At 41.6% G+C, this 17852-nt stretch overlaps 1 protein-coding gene across 8 annotated transcripts in view; it reads right to left on the bottom strand.

Annotated features, from left to right (window-relative positions):
* Nucleotides 1–17852, bottom strand: part of INPP4B (inositol polyphosphate-4-phosphatase type II B) — a 613602-nt gene that overhangs the window by 118588 nt on the left and 477162 nt on the right. For all 8 annotated transcript variants that reach the window (XM_090036465.1, XM_090036466.1, XM_090036467.1 and 5 more), the window contains one exon: nucleotides 6444–6621. In XM_090036465.1, the coding sequence (XP_089892591.1) occupies nucleotides 6444–6621 (178 nt within the window). The remainder of the gene's footprint in view (nucleotides 1–6443; nucleotides 6622–17852) is intronic.

The following is a 17852-nucleotide window of genomic DNA, read 5'->3' as shown; positions in this document are numbered from 1 at the left end:
TGAAGTATAACTGAACTTCAACTGATTCTTAATCCTGTGCCCCTAGGATCTATTCCCTATCAGTTTCCATTAGCTTAAGGTTGTATTACTTTGTTCTACTTCATAATAATTCAACCATCCTCTAGCAACTATCCTCTGTATTTCCTTAGAAAGGGTCTATCAGTGAAATTCCATTCCCGTTCCATGTAGGCAAGTATCAAATAAATCTGTGAATTTATTTAAAACAATGTCAGGCCTCTTAAAATGTGATACAACATAAGTCTGGTGATTTGGCTGACCATTTAGTATAAACGGTTTAATATGGAGTTAACAGACTTACATGAAGCACCACTACTGCACTGGTACACTTATCAGGAAATACTGATGTCTAAGGCCTCTGGAAGATGTGCAGTTTAAGGTACGACAGGATGTGATGCAAGATTCCCACAATCGTGCTTCCTGCTATGCCACACGTGCATGGCAGGAGGTGTGATGGTGAGATCAAGCATCAGATCACATTATGCCATATTGCTGATGTAGGGCTTCTGCTGCTTGGAGCCCCATCAGCACCATGACCCCCACAACTTAGAGCCCTCAGCTGATCCAAGCTTCCAGCACAGGGACACACCATCTGCCCTGTGGCTGGGATCCTGAATCAACAGATAGTCCTCCCAGGCACAGGACTGCAGTGGAACCCTTGACTCCAGCTGGAGGCAGGAGCCCCAATCTCCCACAGCTCCCACTGGAGGTGGTGTATTGGAATCAAGGGTTTTGATGTGTCCCTGTGGCTAGCAGCAGCAGCTGATTGCAGCTTTCAGCCTCAAGGCACATAAAAGCTCTGGACTCTGATGGGTCCCTAAGGCTGGAACCAGAAAATAGTCTGGCCACATGTTCAATTAATAGCGAGACAAGGAACTAGCCACAGGGTTATTGCACATATATTGCATAATAACTTTGTGGTTCATTCCTTGCTGTATCACACCTTTATTTTGTGCTAGCTTTATTCCTTGCTTTATTAATTGCATTAACAGGTAGCTGGGTAAATATTTAAAACATGATTAACTGGTTAATCATTTCATAAATGTAATGTATGCCAGGTATCTAAAATTATCAAATGTTTAAATGGAAACAAAGTGCTCCTACTACTGTAAGATGAAGGGTAAGGACTTCTGTTACATCAGAAGAATTTCTTCAGTATAGCAGAGGCATAACTAGTGACACAGATGGAGTTACAGCAGAAGTAAATTTTGCCTGTAACATCAACATTTCTTTATCTGAATGAATTGAGGGATGAGAAAGTAATTTCAGTAATCCAGGTCCTGAACAGACAAAGGACTTTTCAGTGCAGTAGATACATGCCAGGGATTAGGACTTAGATTACTGTAAGAACATTTTTCAGATAATCGATGTTTGGATAAATGATGCTTCACTAAACTCCACATACATAGATAAACCCTCATGATTTGCTTGCCATAGTGCAGGTGGTTTAACTACACTATCCCTGCTAATTGCCACAATTTTTTGGTGATGAATGTAGTTTCTATATTCTCACTTAGGACCTGATCAAACACACAGTGAAAGACTGCTATTAACGTCAAAAAGCAATAGCTTATGCTATCACACCAAGTAGCCTTGGTGTGATAAAAAATTATCTAGATTATCCCAGGTCATCACAGATGATGATGACCCCTTATTGTACATTAATCATTAGGTATAAAGTTTAAGATACTAAGTCCTTGATATGTTTTAGACACTCCTGGCCAGTTAAACCTCTGGCAGAAAAAAGTCAACTCAGGACTTCAGTGCTCAATGGCAGGCTAAGGAGGGTATCTGCCCTGTGTCCTTCTGCTCCTTGGTACTCCATCATGGTTCCTTTTGCCTCCTTTTTTCCCTCTAGTACTATTTACTGCCCAACATGCTGTCCTGCCCGCTCTTCTACATCCTCTATTACCTCCATCGCATCTCCTATCTTACTCCTTGAACCCTATGTCCCAACCTCTCTGCTCCAATCCATCCCTATCACTTGGCTTTTTGCCTTTTTCTCCCTGTTTCTAGAAAATCCTTTTTCCCTAAACTTGCTCCTGTCCTCTCTATTCCTGTTCATCTCATGAAGTCCCTCTTCCCCTGGGTCCCTCTTCTTACCATGTGTGGCCAGAATTCATGAGACCCTCAATATCTGCTTTCCTTAAATTATCCACAGATAGTACAAGGCACCTCAACCTTCATTTTTAGAAAAAAGTAACCTTTTTTCCCGTCATACTATTCTTTTTTTTTAAACAGTCAAAATAATGTATTTTAACACTGCTAAAACAATGTATTTTCCCCTAATTTGACTCTGACAAATGACTGAACCACGTTCTTGGTAATTTTTGCTAAAAATTTTGCCTAAGACAGATGCATCATATGGAAAATGCCAGGCAAAATGCTTAAAATTTGAGAAAGTTTTTTTAGTATCAGACAACTTAACTGCAGACAATTCTACCAGACTTGCCTATAGCAGGGGTAGGCAACCACAAGCACAGTGCCAGAGTGTGGCACGCAAAGGCATTTTTGCTTGGGGCCAGACAGCAGGACAGCCTGTGATGCTATAACAAGGATTGGGCCACTCACGGCTCCCCCACTGTCTGCCCCTGGCACACCAACATCTTACAAGTCGAGGTTGTGGGTGCTTTTGGCACTCTGCCCAAAGACATTGCTGACCCCTGGCCTATACTACACATTTAAGTTAACTGTCTGGAAATCCTAAAGAGCTTAATTTCACATGTGAATATTTTTAATGGGAAAAAAGTCCTGATGAAAAAACTGGCATGGAAATGAAATGATTCCATTTTCTTTCATATGGAGGCTGAACTGCTTCTGTAATTAAATTCTGTTCAAGGATTTCATTGGATTAGCTAAATAAATGCTACTCAGAGAACTTTCTCTTATGTAAAGCTAAATTCAGAGAACACAGCTATTTATAAATTTGTACTAATCTCTGCCATGCCAGTATGCATGAAGAAATGCAAACCTTGCAAATTCTTTTAGATACCTGACTAATGAATAATTTTTGCAAATAAAAATAGGCATAGCTGGAAAAATGTATTCATCAAGACCACTGCAAGCTGCAAATACTGATAAGTGTATAGACACCAAACAGTTTAATTAACAGTAACTGTTAGATAAAAAGGGTAGGCCCAAGAAAACAAAAAGAACCACTGCAGTGAATTGTAGATGAGGACTGGAATGCTGCCTCTGACACACAGAGAAAATAAATAATGACCTTTTCCCTTTAACATTCACTTCAGATTCACCCACTAAAGTTGTCCAGGCCAAAAAAAAAAAGAAAGATTTACTTGCCTCTATTGCAATATTTCTCTCCATTTTGTTTTCCTTTTTCTCTTTCTCAGATGTACTAACTGCCAACTAAAATCTTTAGAAAGAGGCATTCTGACTCATCTCAAGGGTAAATGTGGACACGGTCATTAAAGGCTGTCGTCCCAGCCAAAAATACAAAGTGCTGAAATGGGTTGCTGGTAAAAGGGGTTATGACACCATTAAGGCACAGCTGTCAGGCTGGTAAACAGGGAGCACTTGTGTCAACCTTCCCAACCCCAGGTCATTTTGTATTTCACACACTTTTCTAGGAATGATGCTAGTAGAAACAATGCCTTTGTACATATATGGGAAGAACAGAGGCACACGCATTTGCATGCAGCAAAAGATAAGCACTGGTATATTTTGGTAGGTGTTCTGGTATTTCAGCTGTTAGGCATCATAATCCCACTGTTTGCCATGCAGGGATCAGCACCATATTGCTTTGCTTCATTCCTGCTGCAGTTTGCCTTTCAGAAACCTCACACAGCTGTGTCAGAATCAGAATGGCGTAGGCTAGTATTTTGCAATGTTCTTCATCAATCTCTGCTAATTCATATCAAACACCCTCTTAGTCCCCAGTCCCTCCTACTGCTAGGATACTGAAATCATGTTTGGGATTACACCATTCACTTTTCACTTCTGGAAACCGGTGTTCATATGTTAACTAGTAATTACATTTTCTTCATTAGGACACATAGGGCATGTCCAGATGAATGCATATGTGCGCTTTGAGGTGCCTGTACAATATATGTGACCCATGTGAAGAGGCTCTCTGAGCTGCGTGCAATGTGAAGCCAAAATTGGATACCACAAAATCCCGGTATCTAAAAAAATGGCTTTAAAAAAAAGCAGGGCACTGTATGTGGCTACAGCATGTGCCCCCCAAAACTGGAGCATTTCCAGTAAGATCACCAAAACTACAGCCCCAGGAGGCCCTGAGGAACCCAGGTCAGGCTGCTGGGGGCAGCCCAGGTGCTGGCCCTAGCCTTCCCTACCCCACCTGGGGCAATTTCCCACATGCCAGAGCGCACATGCAGGGGGCATTCCCTGGGGACAAGTAGCAGCGGCTCAATTATGTGCTGCTGCTTTTTGTCCCTGGGGAAACGCATGTGCATGCTCATCTGGACACACTCATAAGAGCTAAATTGACACAATTGTAAAGCCTTTTCTAAAATGTCTGGGGCTGTCTTTCCTGAAGTTGATTTCTGACCAACTTCTCGTAAGAAGCTGACTTTCAAGTGAAACGTTTTTTTCCATACAGCCAACCTCTGCTTCTCATAAAAGGGATTCTCCTTTCTACTCAGGTAGAAAAGGATTACAGAATGTAATGGGAAGAGCGGAAAGCCTGATTAGGGCTAAAACTATTGCTCTTAAGGTGCAGGGTGTTGAACACTGCCCCATAGAGCTGCTTTCATAATTTATCTCTGAACAACGTTCCTGCATCTCACTTGAATAATTTCATATCACAGCAGTTTTACTCGTGCTATGAGGACATAAACATGACTCCCTCCAGAGTCTCTTTAATACTACTATTGAACAACCAGCAGTAATCACAACAGAGCAAAATGAGGCCAAATTCTGCTGTTATACATACTGCTAAAAGTTGCAGTAATTCTGTTGTTTACAGTGTATTTACATAACTGTAAGTGAGAGTAACATTTGCCCCCCCTGGTGTTTGAATGCAATGCCTCCACAGTATGAAGCAGAGCTCAATATTCAGATCCAAATCTCCCACTTTGAAGGATGTACTGTCAGTGCAGTGTTGCTCAACAGAGCAGTGTTGGAGATGTATTTAAATGATTATTGATTTAAATGATTATTGGTAATGACATTTAAGTCACAGAAAGAAAACATTACAGCAGATGTGGCTTATCAAGCAGAAGGAACCTTTTTTAACTCCTGGGTTCAGTAAAGTCATAAAGCCCAAGGCTGAATCGATTCAATCTTCACAAGTTAGTCTAAATTGAGTAAATTCAACCGATAAACAAGTAAACAGACATTTTTTATTCCAGAAACGCAGCAACATGCCTGCAGAGGCCCAGGTCAGAAGCTGGGGGATGCTAGAGCATGCCTCCCTCCTTGGCTGGAGCAGACAGCTTGGGGCAAAGCTAGCCCATCCCCTCTGGTGGGGGGAGGGCTTGGGGGAGGTGCAAAGCTTCCTGGGATGCCGGGGGACTGTGAGTTAACTTGAATGTGGAGGGGATCTGGGACAGAAGTTCAATAAACCAAGTTAACCTAAATCAGTTAAATCTGATACTACTTCCATCCAGATTGATCTTAAACTGGTTTTGGCAATTTTGAAAGTAACTTATGTGCACTGAATTACTGTTCTATTACAGATTTGAACTGGTTTCTGATTGTGTAATTTCTGCCCCTAGCCTTATGGTCATAGTAATACAGTTTAATTTTTTCATGGTGTGACATATGCTCAAAGTTCTTTACAGATTTTAACTAACTAATCCCTACAGTGAGATAGACAGGAAAGATTATTGTTCTGAGTTTAGAGCTTGGGAAATTGAGGCAGGAAAGAGAAGGATTTGCCCAAGGCCCCCAAAGCCAGTGAGCATCAGAGGCAAGTTAGAATTGACAGGGTACTAAAACTCCTGTGCTTATTCCTTCAGATATACCACCTGCATTGTGTGTGGGGTCATACTATTATTCCAGACTTAAAAGAGACCTGCACTACCCACTGCAAGTGGAAGGCAGTAGGTAGACAAAAGTAATGGGAAGAAAGGTAAATAAAATAACATCCCTCAAAATCATGTTAGTTATCTTTGATAAACTCTCACTGTGTGACCACTAGAGGAAAATAAAGACATGTAAATAAAATTAATACTTTTATATAAAGCCAAACCTTATTCTATAAGCTGCATTATTTCCTACATGCAAAGGTTAAATAAATGCTTGGTAATAATTCAAGAAGAAATGCTCAATCATTATTCAAAAAGAACTGTTGTATTCTTTTTCCTATGGCAACATTTTGAAGCCTATTTTAACTGACATACTTAACATTTCCTAGTACTATGAAAGTCAATTTATGCAGAAAAAGACAGCGGTTAGGGATTTGGTTGTTCCATTTTCCATTGCAGTGAAGATCTGAATCTTACCTTTTCAGAAAGCATCTTTAAAGAATTCTTCAAGCTGTCTGGAGAATGCTGGCTTGCAGAATTAAGCAGCAGGTCTGCATGGCTTGATATGAGAGGTTGTAGATGATTGATGTTGCTGAGAACTTCTTTGGCCTTGGCTGTGTTTTCAGGTGAGTAATAAATACACTGGTACCCAGTGCTGTAATAAGAAATGTAAAGGCAGTTACATACTAGTCAAAAATTCTTTCCACTATTAAGTAGCCAGGTTGGCTAACAGTTCACAGTATTTTAACACTCTTACCATGTATACTGGAAGAAAGAAAGGCATTCTAAGCTTTACAATACATCTGTACTGAAGTCTGTCGTCCCAATAGGCTAAAAAGCAGTCCTGGCTGAAATGCTAAAGGACAGTGGGTTGTCCATCGATGAACACTCCAGACAGTGCTATTCAAACTAATTATCTCCCCGGTGCTCTGAATGATTCATTGTGACAAGAAGGAAAAAAAAGAAAAACCCTTCATTTTTTTTTAAATAATTCTGCAGAAAAGAAAGGTTTATAATGCCATTAATGACTCATTCAGAAATCCACACGGGTCAGGTAATGACCAGAAAGAGCCACTTACATTTCCATCTTAACTTCCCTATCCAGTTATTACCTATTTGGTGAAGTCCTCCAAAATGGGTCATTACTGCTTAATTGATTAATGGCTCATAATATGTTTTGATCGGCATCAGTGATCTGCCCACCCAGTGGTAAGGACAGGAATTATTTCCAATGGTAAGGTCACACATCTAATTTTGCAAAATAAGTGACGACAAAGGTGAAGGAAGAAAAGAACACAGAAGAGAAAGGAAATTAATTATACAGTGCCTTATCACAAAATTATTATTTTCCTTTTTCATTGCCCACAATTTTGTTGATTTATTTTTTTTACATTTTCTCTTATCTTTTTGAAATGTATTCCTCATTTGTTTTCTCACTATTACCAGCCACACAATACTCTCTTCATACCCTTCTCTCCCACTCCTTATCTGTTTATACATTTATTAGCTTTGTGAACTACTAGAAAGACCCCTACACTCTGGCTTGGCCTGGCCCCCCAAAGACCCTAACTAGCTAACTGTGGGGGGGCCAACATGGCTTGAGGGCTTCCTTTTCCCCTGCCCCAGTCTCCTGACAATGGCAGCCAGCAGCTGTAGGAGAGGCAACCCAGCTTGGCATTTCCCCATACTAGCAACTAGGACCGGGGGCCACAGGAACTAAGCCCAACCCCCCGCCCCCAGAGACTCCAGCTGTGTGCACCTCTCTTTTCTCAGCTGCTTCCAAGAGTTGTCACCTGGCAGGGGGTGGGGATGGGGGGAAATGCTCTAGCAGCCTCCTGGGAGGTATGTGGGAGAGCCCCTCACCTGATGGCTTTGGCCAGTGCAGACGGGCACCAAGCTCCCCCACACCGAACAGCACACATCTGGTTGGTTGGAACATACTCTAATTTACAGCATTTTAAGTAAAGTGCAACAGTTAAAAGTGCTTTCTATTGGGTTTTTTTTTTTGATGTCTGTACTTAGCCTCCGTTCTCAAGCACTTTACTCTTTCATGCTTTCTGCCAGATTGGAATCCTAGGGTTCCACCAGATTTTAGCTTAACCTCACTGTCCGTATCCATAGGCTCCATAGGCGTATCAAACTTTGTAAGTAGTATTTCAAAACCTTGAAAATTCCAGAATGGAGAAGGTGAGATGAGCTTTGGTAGAGGGTAGTTCTGGTCTGCTGTTGCTGAATACTGTAAACATTATTTAAACCATTGTGCCATCTGTTGGGACCCAGAAGCCTTCAGGCCTGGGTCTGACCTTTGTGCTAAGCCCAAGCTGCATGCTCATCTTGAATTGTGGTTGAGACACATGCCCTGTGAAAGGAGCAGATGGAAAAGTACTGTCCCTGACTTAAAACAAATCAGGAAGTTAGCTAACTAAATTGAATAAATATGACCTGGGCAAAAGAGGAACACTCAGAGCAAAATCTACCCCCACCTAAGAATGAAAAGATTTACCTCAGGATAGAAAATTCCAGTTAAAGGAAACCATATTTGGCAAACAGAAGCAAGATTATTAATATGCATTAGGAGAAAGGCTTAAATTAATTTTATGTATTAAGAAATGCAAGCTATATGGTATATAAAGAGAGGTGAGAGAGTGTATCCTTCAGAACACTACTGAAGAAAGCCTGAAGAGATCCTGTTACGGATCCAAGATCCTGTCTCAACATCAGACATAGAAGCCAGGAGTCCTGGACAAGACTTCACAGCCTGATGATAAACCAGTGAAGCTGCATTCATAACGTTACGGGGTGGTGGGCATCTGCTTTGACTAGCTACAAACCTCAAATTTTTAACTACTAATGCTGCTTCAATTTTAATTAGAATTGTATCTGTTAGGGTTCAATAAACTTGCTTTTAGTTTAGGGCAACCGTGTCTTAGTCTCCTTGCCTGGTATAAAACTCATTATAGTGACATAGGGACGCAACACATTAGTTTCCCAAGTGGCTTCTGAAATGTTACCAGTAACAAAATCAGTATGTATCATTCTTCCTCCTATCTGTGTCTCCTTTCTTCATTTTGTAGTCTCTCCATCTCTTTCACACCTCTTCTTTTCCATCTTTATTTCTGTCCTACATTTGATTTTTCCATCCTTTCATTTCAGTTTTCTCCTATTCCTCTTCTCTATTTCTTCAGTTACTGCACCTCCAGTTGCCCCTCCCCATTCACTCTGTACCTGTCATCAGTTTTCTCACACTATCTGTCTGGTTAATCAAAGTAAGGTAAGGAGAACTAACTATGCTTAAGCCCTTTGTTAAATATGCATTTTTTAAACTAACCATGGGTATCTGGCTGAATATTTTCTTAAAATCCTACCTAAAATCCTGTTCTTGACTTTCCTCCTTTCATTACTCCTTCTCATTTTGAATGATGTATTTACTGTAGAGTTAGCCTGAGTGATAAGCACCTGGGTTAGTTGAGCCTACTGGAGAATTACGATACTGTACCCAAATTATGGTGTTCTTTACTTGACCACATTTGTCCAGATGTAGCGCTGTAGGAGTTTGTCCCATGGTTTTCCGTGCTGCACCAAGTGGTGCTACTTTAGGATTCTTTTTCAGTGAACTGTGGGAGAAACTAACTGTTCTTCTGGTCACAAAGAAGGAACTGTTGAAGGCACTGCATGACTATCAGCTTGAGTGACTGTTTTCACTGCAAAGCAGATAGGTGAAAAGAATATTTGAGCATAAATCTGTACCTCTTCACTTCCCACCCTTCCTGGGCCAGCTACTCTCAGTTAAAGCACTACCTAACTTGAGAGAGGTTTTGTGTGTACATGCAAATAGGCCTAGGGACTCGAGCAACTATGAAACTTAACTCTCCAATTAAAATACACCCTCAAAATCCTTGATGCTTTCCATTCCCCATGCTTCCTTTTCCTTAGGGGACCCAGGATAGTAAAAAGGAGGGCAGCACACATGCCAGATGCATATAAAGGGAGCTCACTGCAACTGGGATCAGTTGGTGAACTGGCAGCAAAACAAGGCACCACACACCACCCACTGGATGTGCTTGTTCCTTTTCTTAGTTTTCACAGATTTCATAGACATTAGGGCTGGAAAGGACCTCAGAAGATCACTGAGTCCAGCCCCCTGCCCAAAGGGCAGGAAGTCAGCTGGGGTCATAGGTTCCCAGCAAGATAAGCATCCAATTTACTCTTGAAGGTGTTCAATGTAGGTGTTTGAACCACCTCCGCTGGCAGACTGTTCCAGACCTTGGGGGCTTGGACAGTAAAGAAATTCTTCCTTATGTCCAGCCTGAAACGGTCTTGCAGGAGTTTGTGACCGTTCGACCTAGTCATCCCCTGGGGCGCTCTGGTGAACAAACGTTCCCCCAGATCCTGGTGGTCACCCCTGATAAACTTACAGGTGGCCATCAGATCACCCCTGAGCCTACGCTTTTCCAGGCTAAAGAGTCCTATGTCCTATGTCTCTCAGCCTATCATTGTAAGATCTGTTTTCCTGACCTCTGATCATGTGCGTGGCTCTCCTCTGGACTCTCTCAAGCTTCTCCACATCCTTTTTGAATTGTGGAGCCCAAAACTGGACGCAGTGCTCTCATACCTTTGGCTGCCTAACATTTAACGTTCTCTCTCTCTCTCTCTCTCTCTCTCTCAACACCCTTAATCCCAGTGGCATAATTAAGGGTGGAGGTGGAAATGGGGTTAGCACCCAAGACACCAGCTTGGAGTGGGGCAGGTGGGTGCAAAAGCAATAGCTGTCACAGCTGCCAGGTGGCTTATGCCACTTCTGCTAACCAAGATCTGCTGTTGTCCAGGACAGCGCTACCCGGTTACACCTCTGCTTAGTGCTTACCCCTTTGAATACCAAACATCCCTGACTCTTCTTCACCGTAAATACCATAGCAAAGATATTATATTGCATGCCATTACGAAATTTTCCGAGTCATGGGAGGTGTTTTTCTTCCTAGATACAGAAAATTATCTATTTTTAAATAAATGTAAATTATGGAGAGTTTTAATGTCTCTCTGACATCATAGCTCTCCATTATCTGATTGATTCTGCCATGCCTTGGGCCTCACAATATACCATACCACTCAAAACCTTCAGGGCGTTCAGTTTTAAGATCAATTCTCAGTGACAACAAGAATTTTTGGTAAAACTTTAAGAAAACTGGGGAATTAATATGTAGGCAGAAACAATTAAAATTATCTAGTCTATGGATTTTTAAAGTTTCCATTGATTTTTCTGTCCCAACACCGAAGGGAAGGACTTAAAACATTTTTTATGCTCCCATACCTGATTAAAAGGTTTCTTTTCCTTCCGATTAACCAGAAAAATAGTTTCTTTAATTAAATTCTGTGCAACATGCTTTGCAGAACTCAGTTCTTATACACAAAAATATTTTGTATTTCAGCATTACTGAAAATGTATGCAGGAGGGTCTGACAATAACACTGATGTGAAAAATTGTTCCTGTGACAGGCACATCAATAAAAAGCTGCATGAAGGAAGTTACACTGAAAACAAGCTTGTGTACTGAGGCAAATGAAATATGGTAATTCTAGGGTTACCATACGTCTACGTTTTCTTGTACATGTCCTCGTTTTTGGCCCCCTACCCTCGGGTCCGGGCGGGTTTTTTAAATTAAAGCAAATGTCTAGGTTTTTGCTTTGCCTCTGCTTTTCTCAGGCACAAGCAGCTTGGATGCATGCAGAGGCCTGGCAAGTAAGTGTGTGCACACTGTGTATGTGCATGCGCACATGTGTGTACACATGCACGCAGCAGGGCTGGGGTGGCAGGGGGCTCTGTGTCATCAATGAAGGGCACCAGCAGGTCTGTGGGGGGCTGCAGGTTTGGAGTGGGGGCACCAGCAGTTCTGCAGGGGGTGGGGGGGAGACAAGGCTGCAGGTTGGGGGCTGCGAGTCAAGAGTGAGGAGCACTGGCAGGGCTGGGGGAGCAAAGGCTTAGGAGTGAGGGGCTGAGGCAGGGCACAGGCACATCACTGCCCCCTCCCCACAATCATATAACCTTCTCCCCCCCTTTTACCCCTCCATCCTCACTGGCTCCCAGCCCCCTCCCCCGCCAAAGGTGTCCTCTTTTTTGATCCTGGAAATATGGTAACCTTAGGTAACACTACCAGTGAAATCAGTAAGCACAGCAAAAAATATACACTTGATATTCTAAGTATATAATTAGGCATGTATATGTTGAAAGAATCATACTTATGTCCTCTGGGTTAGAGTAAAAGTTTTCACTGGAGTATACAAAGCAAATTTTCAACATCATTACTACCAACAGGCAACTATATTTGCATTATCTTAAGGGGTCATTTCATTCTTTAGATTACAGTAATGGCTTTTTCATGTTATTTGAAAAAATTATATACATTACTTCAGGAATGATTTTTAAGTGAAGAGGGTTTTTGTTTAGGAAAAATGTTGCAGTATACTAAATGCTGAATTTTTAACAACGCTCAGTGTAACTCCACTCCTGCTGTTAACTGAGTCATTCTTGTAAGTGAGTTAAATTGCCACCATCTGGAACTAGGTTAAAATGTTTTAGCAATGAACATTTGACCTAGTGTTTCTCTCAGTAACAATTGCTGATGATAAAATCTGGAATGCATATAAGCTACATATAGCAAGAAAAACATCTCTTACAGCATAACCTTGAGTGTGTGCATGTGTTGCTTGAGCTACCTATGCAGCAACTTGTTGTTTAAAGATTCATAGATTGTTAGGGGCTAGAAGGGACCTTGTAGATTATCAGGTCCAGTCCCCCTGCACTATGCAGGAAAAGACAACTTGACCCCAGTGAGGTGACTGTCCAGTGTCCTTCTGAAGATTTCCAGGATAGGTGACTGCCCCAACACTGGAGGGAGTTTATTCTACAGTCTGGTCACCCTAACTGTGAAGGAGTTTTTCCTGGAACTGAGCTTGAAGTGACCTTCCAGGACTTTGTATTCATTGCTCCTGCTCCTATTTATTCTCATGGCAACAAATTTGGAAGTGAAAATTTAGGATGAAAATAAAGTGGATAAAAATATGAAAAACTCACAGTACCTGGGAAATAAAACTGAACCCATTTACTTGGGCTGGGATTTTCAAACAGGCCTGCTGCAATAACAGATTGAGCTACTTTTGAGCTTCACTAGGGGCTGTGCAACCAACTTCTTTGGGGCTTCTTTGAAAATGACAGCCCAAAATACAATGTAAAATCCAATACAATTCTATAATCTAATCTACCTGCATTTAACAAATCAATTGTTTTGGGTCACAGTCTTCAGCCACATCAAGGCCAGATTGTACAGTTTTAGGAATGGTTACAAAGATCGTCTAGGTGACATTTCCCATTCCCCTCCCAAGTCTTAGAATAGGTCTCCAACTCCTTCAAATGCCATCAGCTCTCTAGGCCTGGTTAAAAGTCTTCAGTGTTACCTTCTGCAAGATCTCTAATGGCCTAATGCAGGGTGTGGAGTCAGAGGTATCTAAGCTGCTTTGGTGGCTTTATGCTACCCAAGGAACATCCTATGATGGGGGCAGGCCTCTAATGGCCAAATGAATCGCAGGAATGGCACAAGATGCTAATGCAGGTAAGCAAAGACAGTTCTAATGCAACTACAAAATCCTTAATGCTACCGCCAAACCCCAAAGCATAGCTAGATAAATTGAGTCTTTTAGGCAAAATCTTTTGCTAGGAATGGGTTGAGCTGCACTGCTTCAGGGGTACAAATACTATGCCAGCCTTCAAAATGGAGCCATGTTCATTCCCTGCCTGCACTGTGGGCTGGTGCAGAAGACAGAACAAACCCATGTCTCTAACCCCACCGCACCATTACTGCTTTTAAGGATTATAAAAATGTCACAGCAGGAGTGCTGAATAAAGTCTCCCAACCAAGGCAACTGTAATCCTTCCTGGCCCTTTTGTGGGAAGCTCAAGGTCCCTACCTTCCCTTATCTCACAACTGAAGAAATGTTTGGGGCAATCTGACCCAGAAAAATCTAGCAAATAGGTAATATTTTGACAGGATTTTTACATATTAAATGAATAACGCTCAAATCTTTTGTTTGAATTTTTACCAAAAAAATCCACAGACCTGATGATTAATTTTATGGTCAATGCAAAAATGTTCATCTCCATGACATCTTGTCTCTCCCTCACGCACAGATACAAGCTCACACACAAAGAGAGGGAAAGTGAACAAAGAATAATGTCTTCCTGGAAAGTGCTATGTGTGACAGGCTGTGATTTCCCTTTGAGAATAAAGGCTACAATTAGATCAAACACAAGTCATTATTATTTCAACATTTCTGGGTTTTCTGTGAAACAGTACCAATTCAGGCTCCACAGAGAATGGAAATGGGTTGAAAGTTATGAAACTCAGGTAATAGGAACCCTGCAGATTTCAACTTTAATGACATATCTTGTAATGAGTACACTGTCAAAGACACTTACCTCACACTTTGACCTAAGATCTATATGTTTAGTTGTATAAAGAGGTATCTCTTAGATAATTTAAACCCAAATCAAATAATTACAGCTCTTAAAATATCCTTTCAGTGTTCTCTCAGCCTCAAGTTCGATCTCTTGAAGACTAGGAGTATTTCCAGTGTCCTTGTTAAAAACTGGCAAACAAACAACAAATCCTAGAAGCTAATTCAGCATCTGGGACACCTCTGTTTTGCTTGATGGTTAGTACTGGGGCATTAAAGATCTTATCAGATGTTAAAACCAGTGTGTTTTAGCTGAAGCATGTATCATCAAGTTGGCTTTAAAATAAGAGAAAAAGTCCTCAGTGTATCTTGAAAATGATTTATAAATATTTAAAGCATTGATGCAGTGCACCAATATACCTTACAGTACATTTGACTTTATGTTCCTGAACAACTCTGTTCTAAAAAAGAATAATTAGCTTTGCCATGCATGTTGGTGAAAAGACAAGTCCTTCCATTTACTGGAAGACGAAGCAGCTTATATCAGTTGGAGAACAACTTTGACAATAGACTTTCTTTTGTCTTTTGAAAGTTGGAAATTATAGCTTTGTTTTGAAAAACAAGAAACAATCAAGCAAAAAAAAAAATCACTAAGCTAGAGGTATCAAACACACTTGGCCTCCTTGGCTGATTCCGGACCACAGGTCTGCTTATGGGTTGGATCCAGATGTGGTGGCAACGTGGGGGGATCAGCAGCCATGGTGGCAGAGAGGGGGAGCTACTGAATCCATCGTTCAACCCTTGCTACTGACACGTGTCCCCAACATAGCTCTGTAACCTGGATTTTGGTGGTGCCTCTGCAAGCCACACTCCCTGCACAAGCTCTGCATGGCTCTGTGGGTTGTACATTTGCCATCCCTGGGTCATGCTATAAAACATTTTCATTTTTTAAAATATTACGTGCAGGTTATTTATACATCACCACTGTCCAATTTATTTAAAAAACCTGAAAGGGTGGGGGGAGGGGAGAGAGAGGGCGAGAGAGAGAACATGCACCTGTCCCACTAATTTTTCTTTTTAAGTCACAGGAAATTCTGTATGTCCTGTATTTTAAAAGCTGACACACATCACAGCAACACACCTCTCTCTTTCATAGATTTCACAGACATGAAGGCTGGAAGGGACCTCAGAAGATCATCGAGTCTAGCCCCCAATTTCATAGACATTGAATTTGGTATATCTTCTTTCAGTGTTGATTTCTTCATCTGGCTCAAACATTACTTCCTTTTTTTTCTTACTGATGTTGAGGTGCATACTTTTTGTTACCTTGACTGGGGGATATGTAATTTTAAGGGGTAAGTTTTAGATGGAATTATTATGTCTGCTGTTTCCAATGGTAAAACTGTTTTGAATGCAATTCTGCTCCTGGTAAAGAAATATATAGATTGTGAATGTGCCAGCTGGGGCCTATTATAACCTAGCTGACCTGTCTTGGGGACAAATGCCTAGTAAACCTTATCTTTGTCTTGAAATATGGATTTTTTTCTTTGCAAGTACCTCATTTAGGTCTCAATGTTTTAAATACCTGGATGTATCGATCATTTCGTTATAATGATCACAGAGCTGCAAAAATAGTGTTTTTAATAATTGGATTCAGCAGCATCTATGGTATTTTTCTTCTGCTAAAAATGAAGTCTATATAATTGCAAATTCCTTCAATGTGCCTCCAATTTGTATGCAATTTTTTCATTCTTCTGCCTTGGTAAAAACTTTATTACAATGTATTTTTCTCTCTGTTTTTGTACCCTTGCAAACTAGTATTTAGAACATAACTTGGACAGTGGTATAACTGACCATAGGTAGACGTGAAGCAAAATGAAGACACCCATTCAAAGAATGGTATTTTTTCAATGACGACACTGTTGGATATTCCTATAAGATGCTGTAGTAATTAATCTGGAGGTTCAAGACAGGGGGAATACGCAGTTGCAAAAAACGTCCTAGGTAATCTTGGGAAGTAATCTTTTCCCACATCTCTCTCTAGGTCTTCAACTCAGTCCCAGAGGGGCAGCTAATAAACCTGCATTTTTATCTGTTCACTTGATAATTCTGCTTACTATCTCAGAGTGTCACCTCTTCCTTCAACTGAGGCTTCACAGAGGTGTTCCTTCTACAATACAGAAAATTTGAATTGTAAAAGCTGCCCCTGAAAATGCTACGTGGCCTCAAAGCATCTTCATGCAACTAAATAAACATGTGCATACAAAAATAGTTGTCACTGCCACACTGAAAAAAAAAATCTTCCTGGTAAAAATCAGAAAGGTCCTTTCAAATATCTGTTTGTGCTCTTACATTTTGCCTATCTAAAGTGTTCCCTACATTAAGATATGTATGATCATTTTCCAAGTCCCTCTTTTCCACTTTCCATCAAAAATACACACGGGGTCAAGGAGGAAGAGGACAAAAGTTGGCTTGGCCCCCTTTTCTTTGCCCTCTCAGGTAAACAGAGCAAGGGACTGTGCATTTTGGATGATGCAGCTCTTCCTGGCTCTTGGATATTCATAGGTATATGAATCCCCAACGTACAGAGCTGAAAAAGATTCTTCATAGATTTCATAGACATTAGGGCTGGAAGGGACCTCGGGAGATCATCGAGTCCAGCCCCCTGCCCAAAGGGCAGGAAGTCAGCTGGGGTTATAGGATCCCAGCAAGATAAGCATCCAATTTACTCTTGAAGGTGTTCAATGTAGGTGCTTGAACCACCTCCGCTGGCAGACTGTTCCAGACCTTGGGGGCTCGGACAGTAAAGAAATTCTTCCTTATGTCCAGCCTGAAACGGTCTTGCAGGAGTTTGTGACTGTTCGACCTCGTCATCCCATGGGGCGCTCTGGTGAACAAACGTTCCCCCAGATCCTGGTGGTCATCCCTGATAAACTTATAGGTGGCCATCAGATCACCCCTAAGCCTATGCTTTTCCAGGCTAGAGTCCTATGTCTCTCAGCCTGTCATCGTAAGATCTGTTTTCCTGACCTCTGATCATGCGCGTGGCTCTCCTCTGCACTCTCTCAAGCTTCTCCACATCCTTTTTGAATTGTGGAGCCCAAAACTGAACGCAGTACTCCAGCTGCGGCCTCACCAAGGCCGAGTACAAGGGGAGAATGACGTCCCGGGATTTGCTCGAGAAGCATCTATGGATGCAAGCCAGCATTTTGGTCGCTTCACTAGCAGCAGCATCGCATTGCAGGCTCATGTTCATCTTGTGGTCAATGATGACCCCCAAGTCTCTTTCTTCTGTAGTGCTATCCAACGTAGCACTGCCGAGCCTATAAGGATGCTGCAGGTTTTTCCTCCCAAGGTGGAGAACCTTGCATTTTTCGGTGTTAAACACCATCAGGTTCTCGTCCGCCCATTTGCTGAGCTTGTCCAGGTCAGCCTGGATCAC

Source organism: Crocodylus siamensis, chromosome 2, assembly GCF_052110815.1.
Source record: "Crocodylus siamensis isolate JL-2025a chromosome 2, ASM5211081v1, whole genome shotgun sequence".
Classification (NCBI taxonomy): Eukaryota; Metazoa; Chordata; order Crocodylia; family Crocodylidae; genus Crocodylus; species Crocodylus siamensis.
Note: the sequence above shows the minus strand (reverse complement) of the source record. Positions and strands in the feature narration are given on the sequence as shown.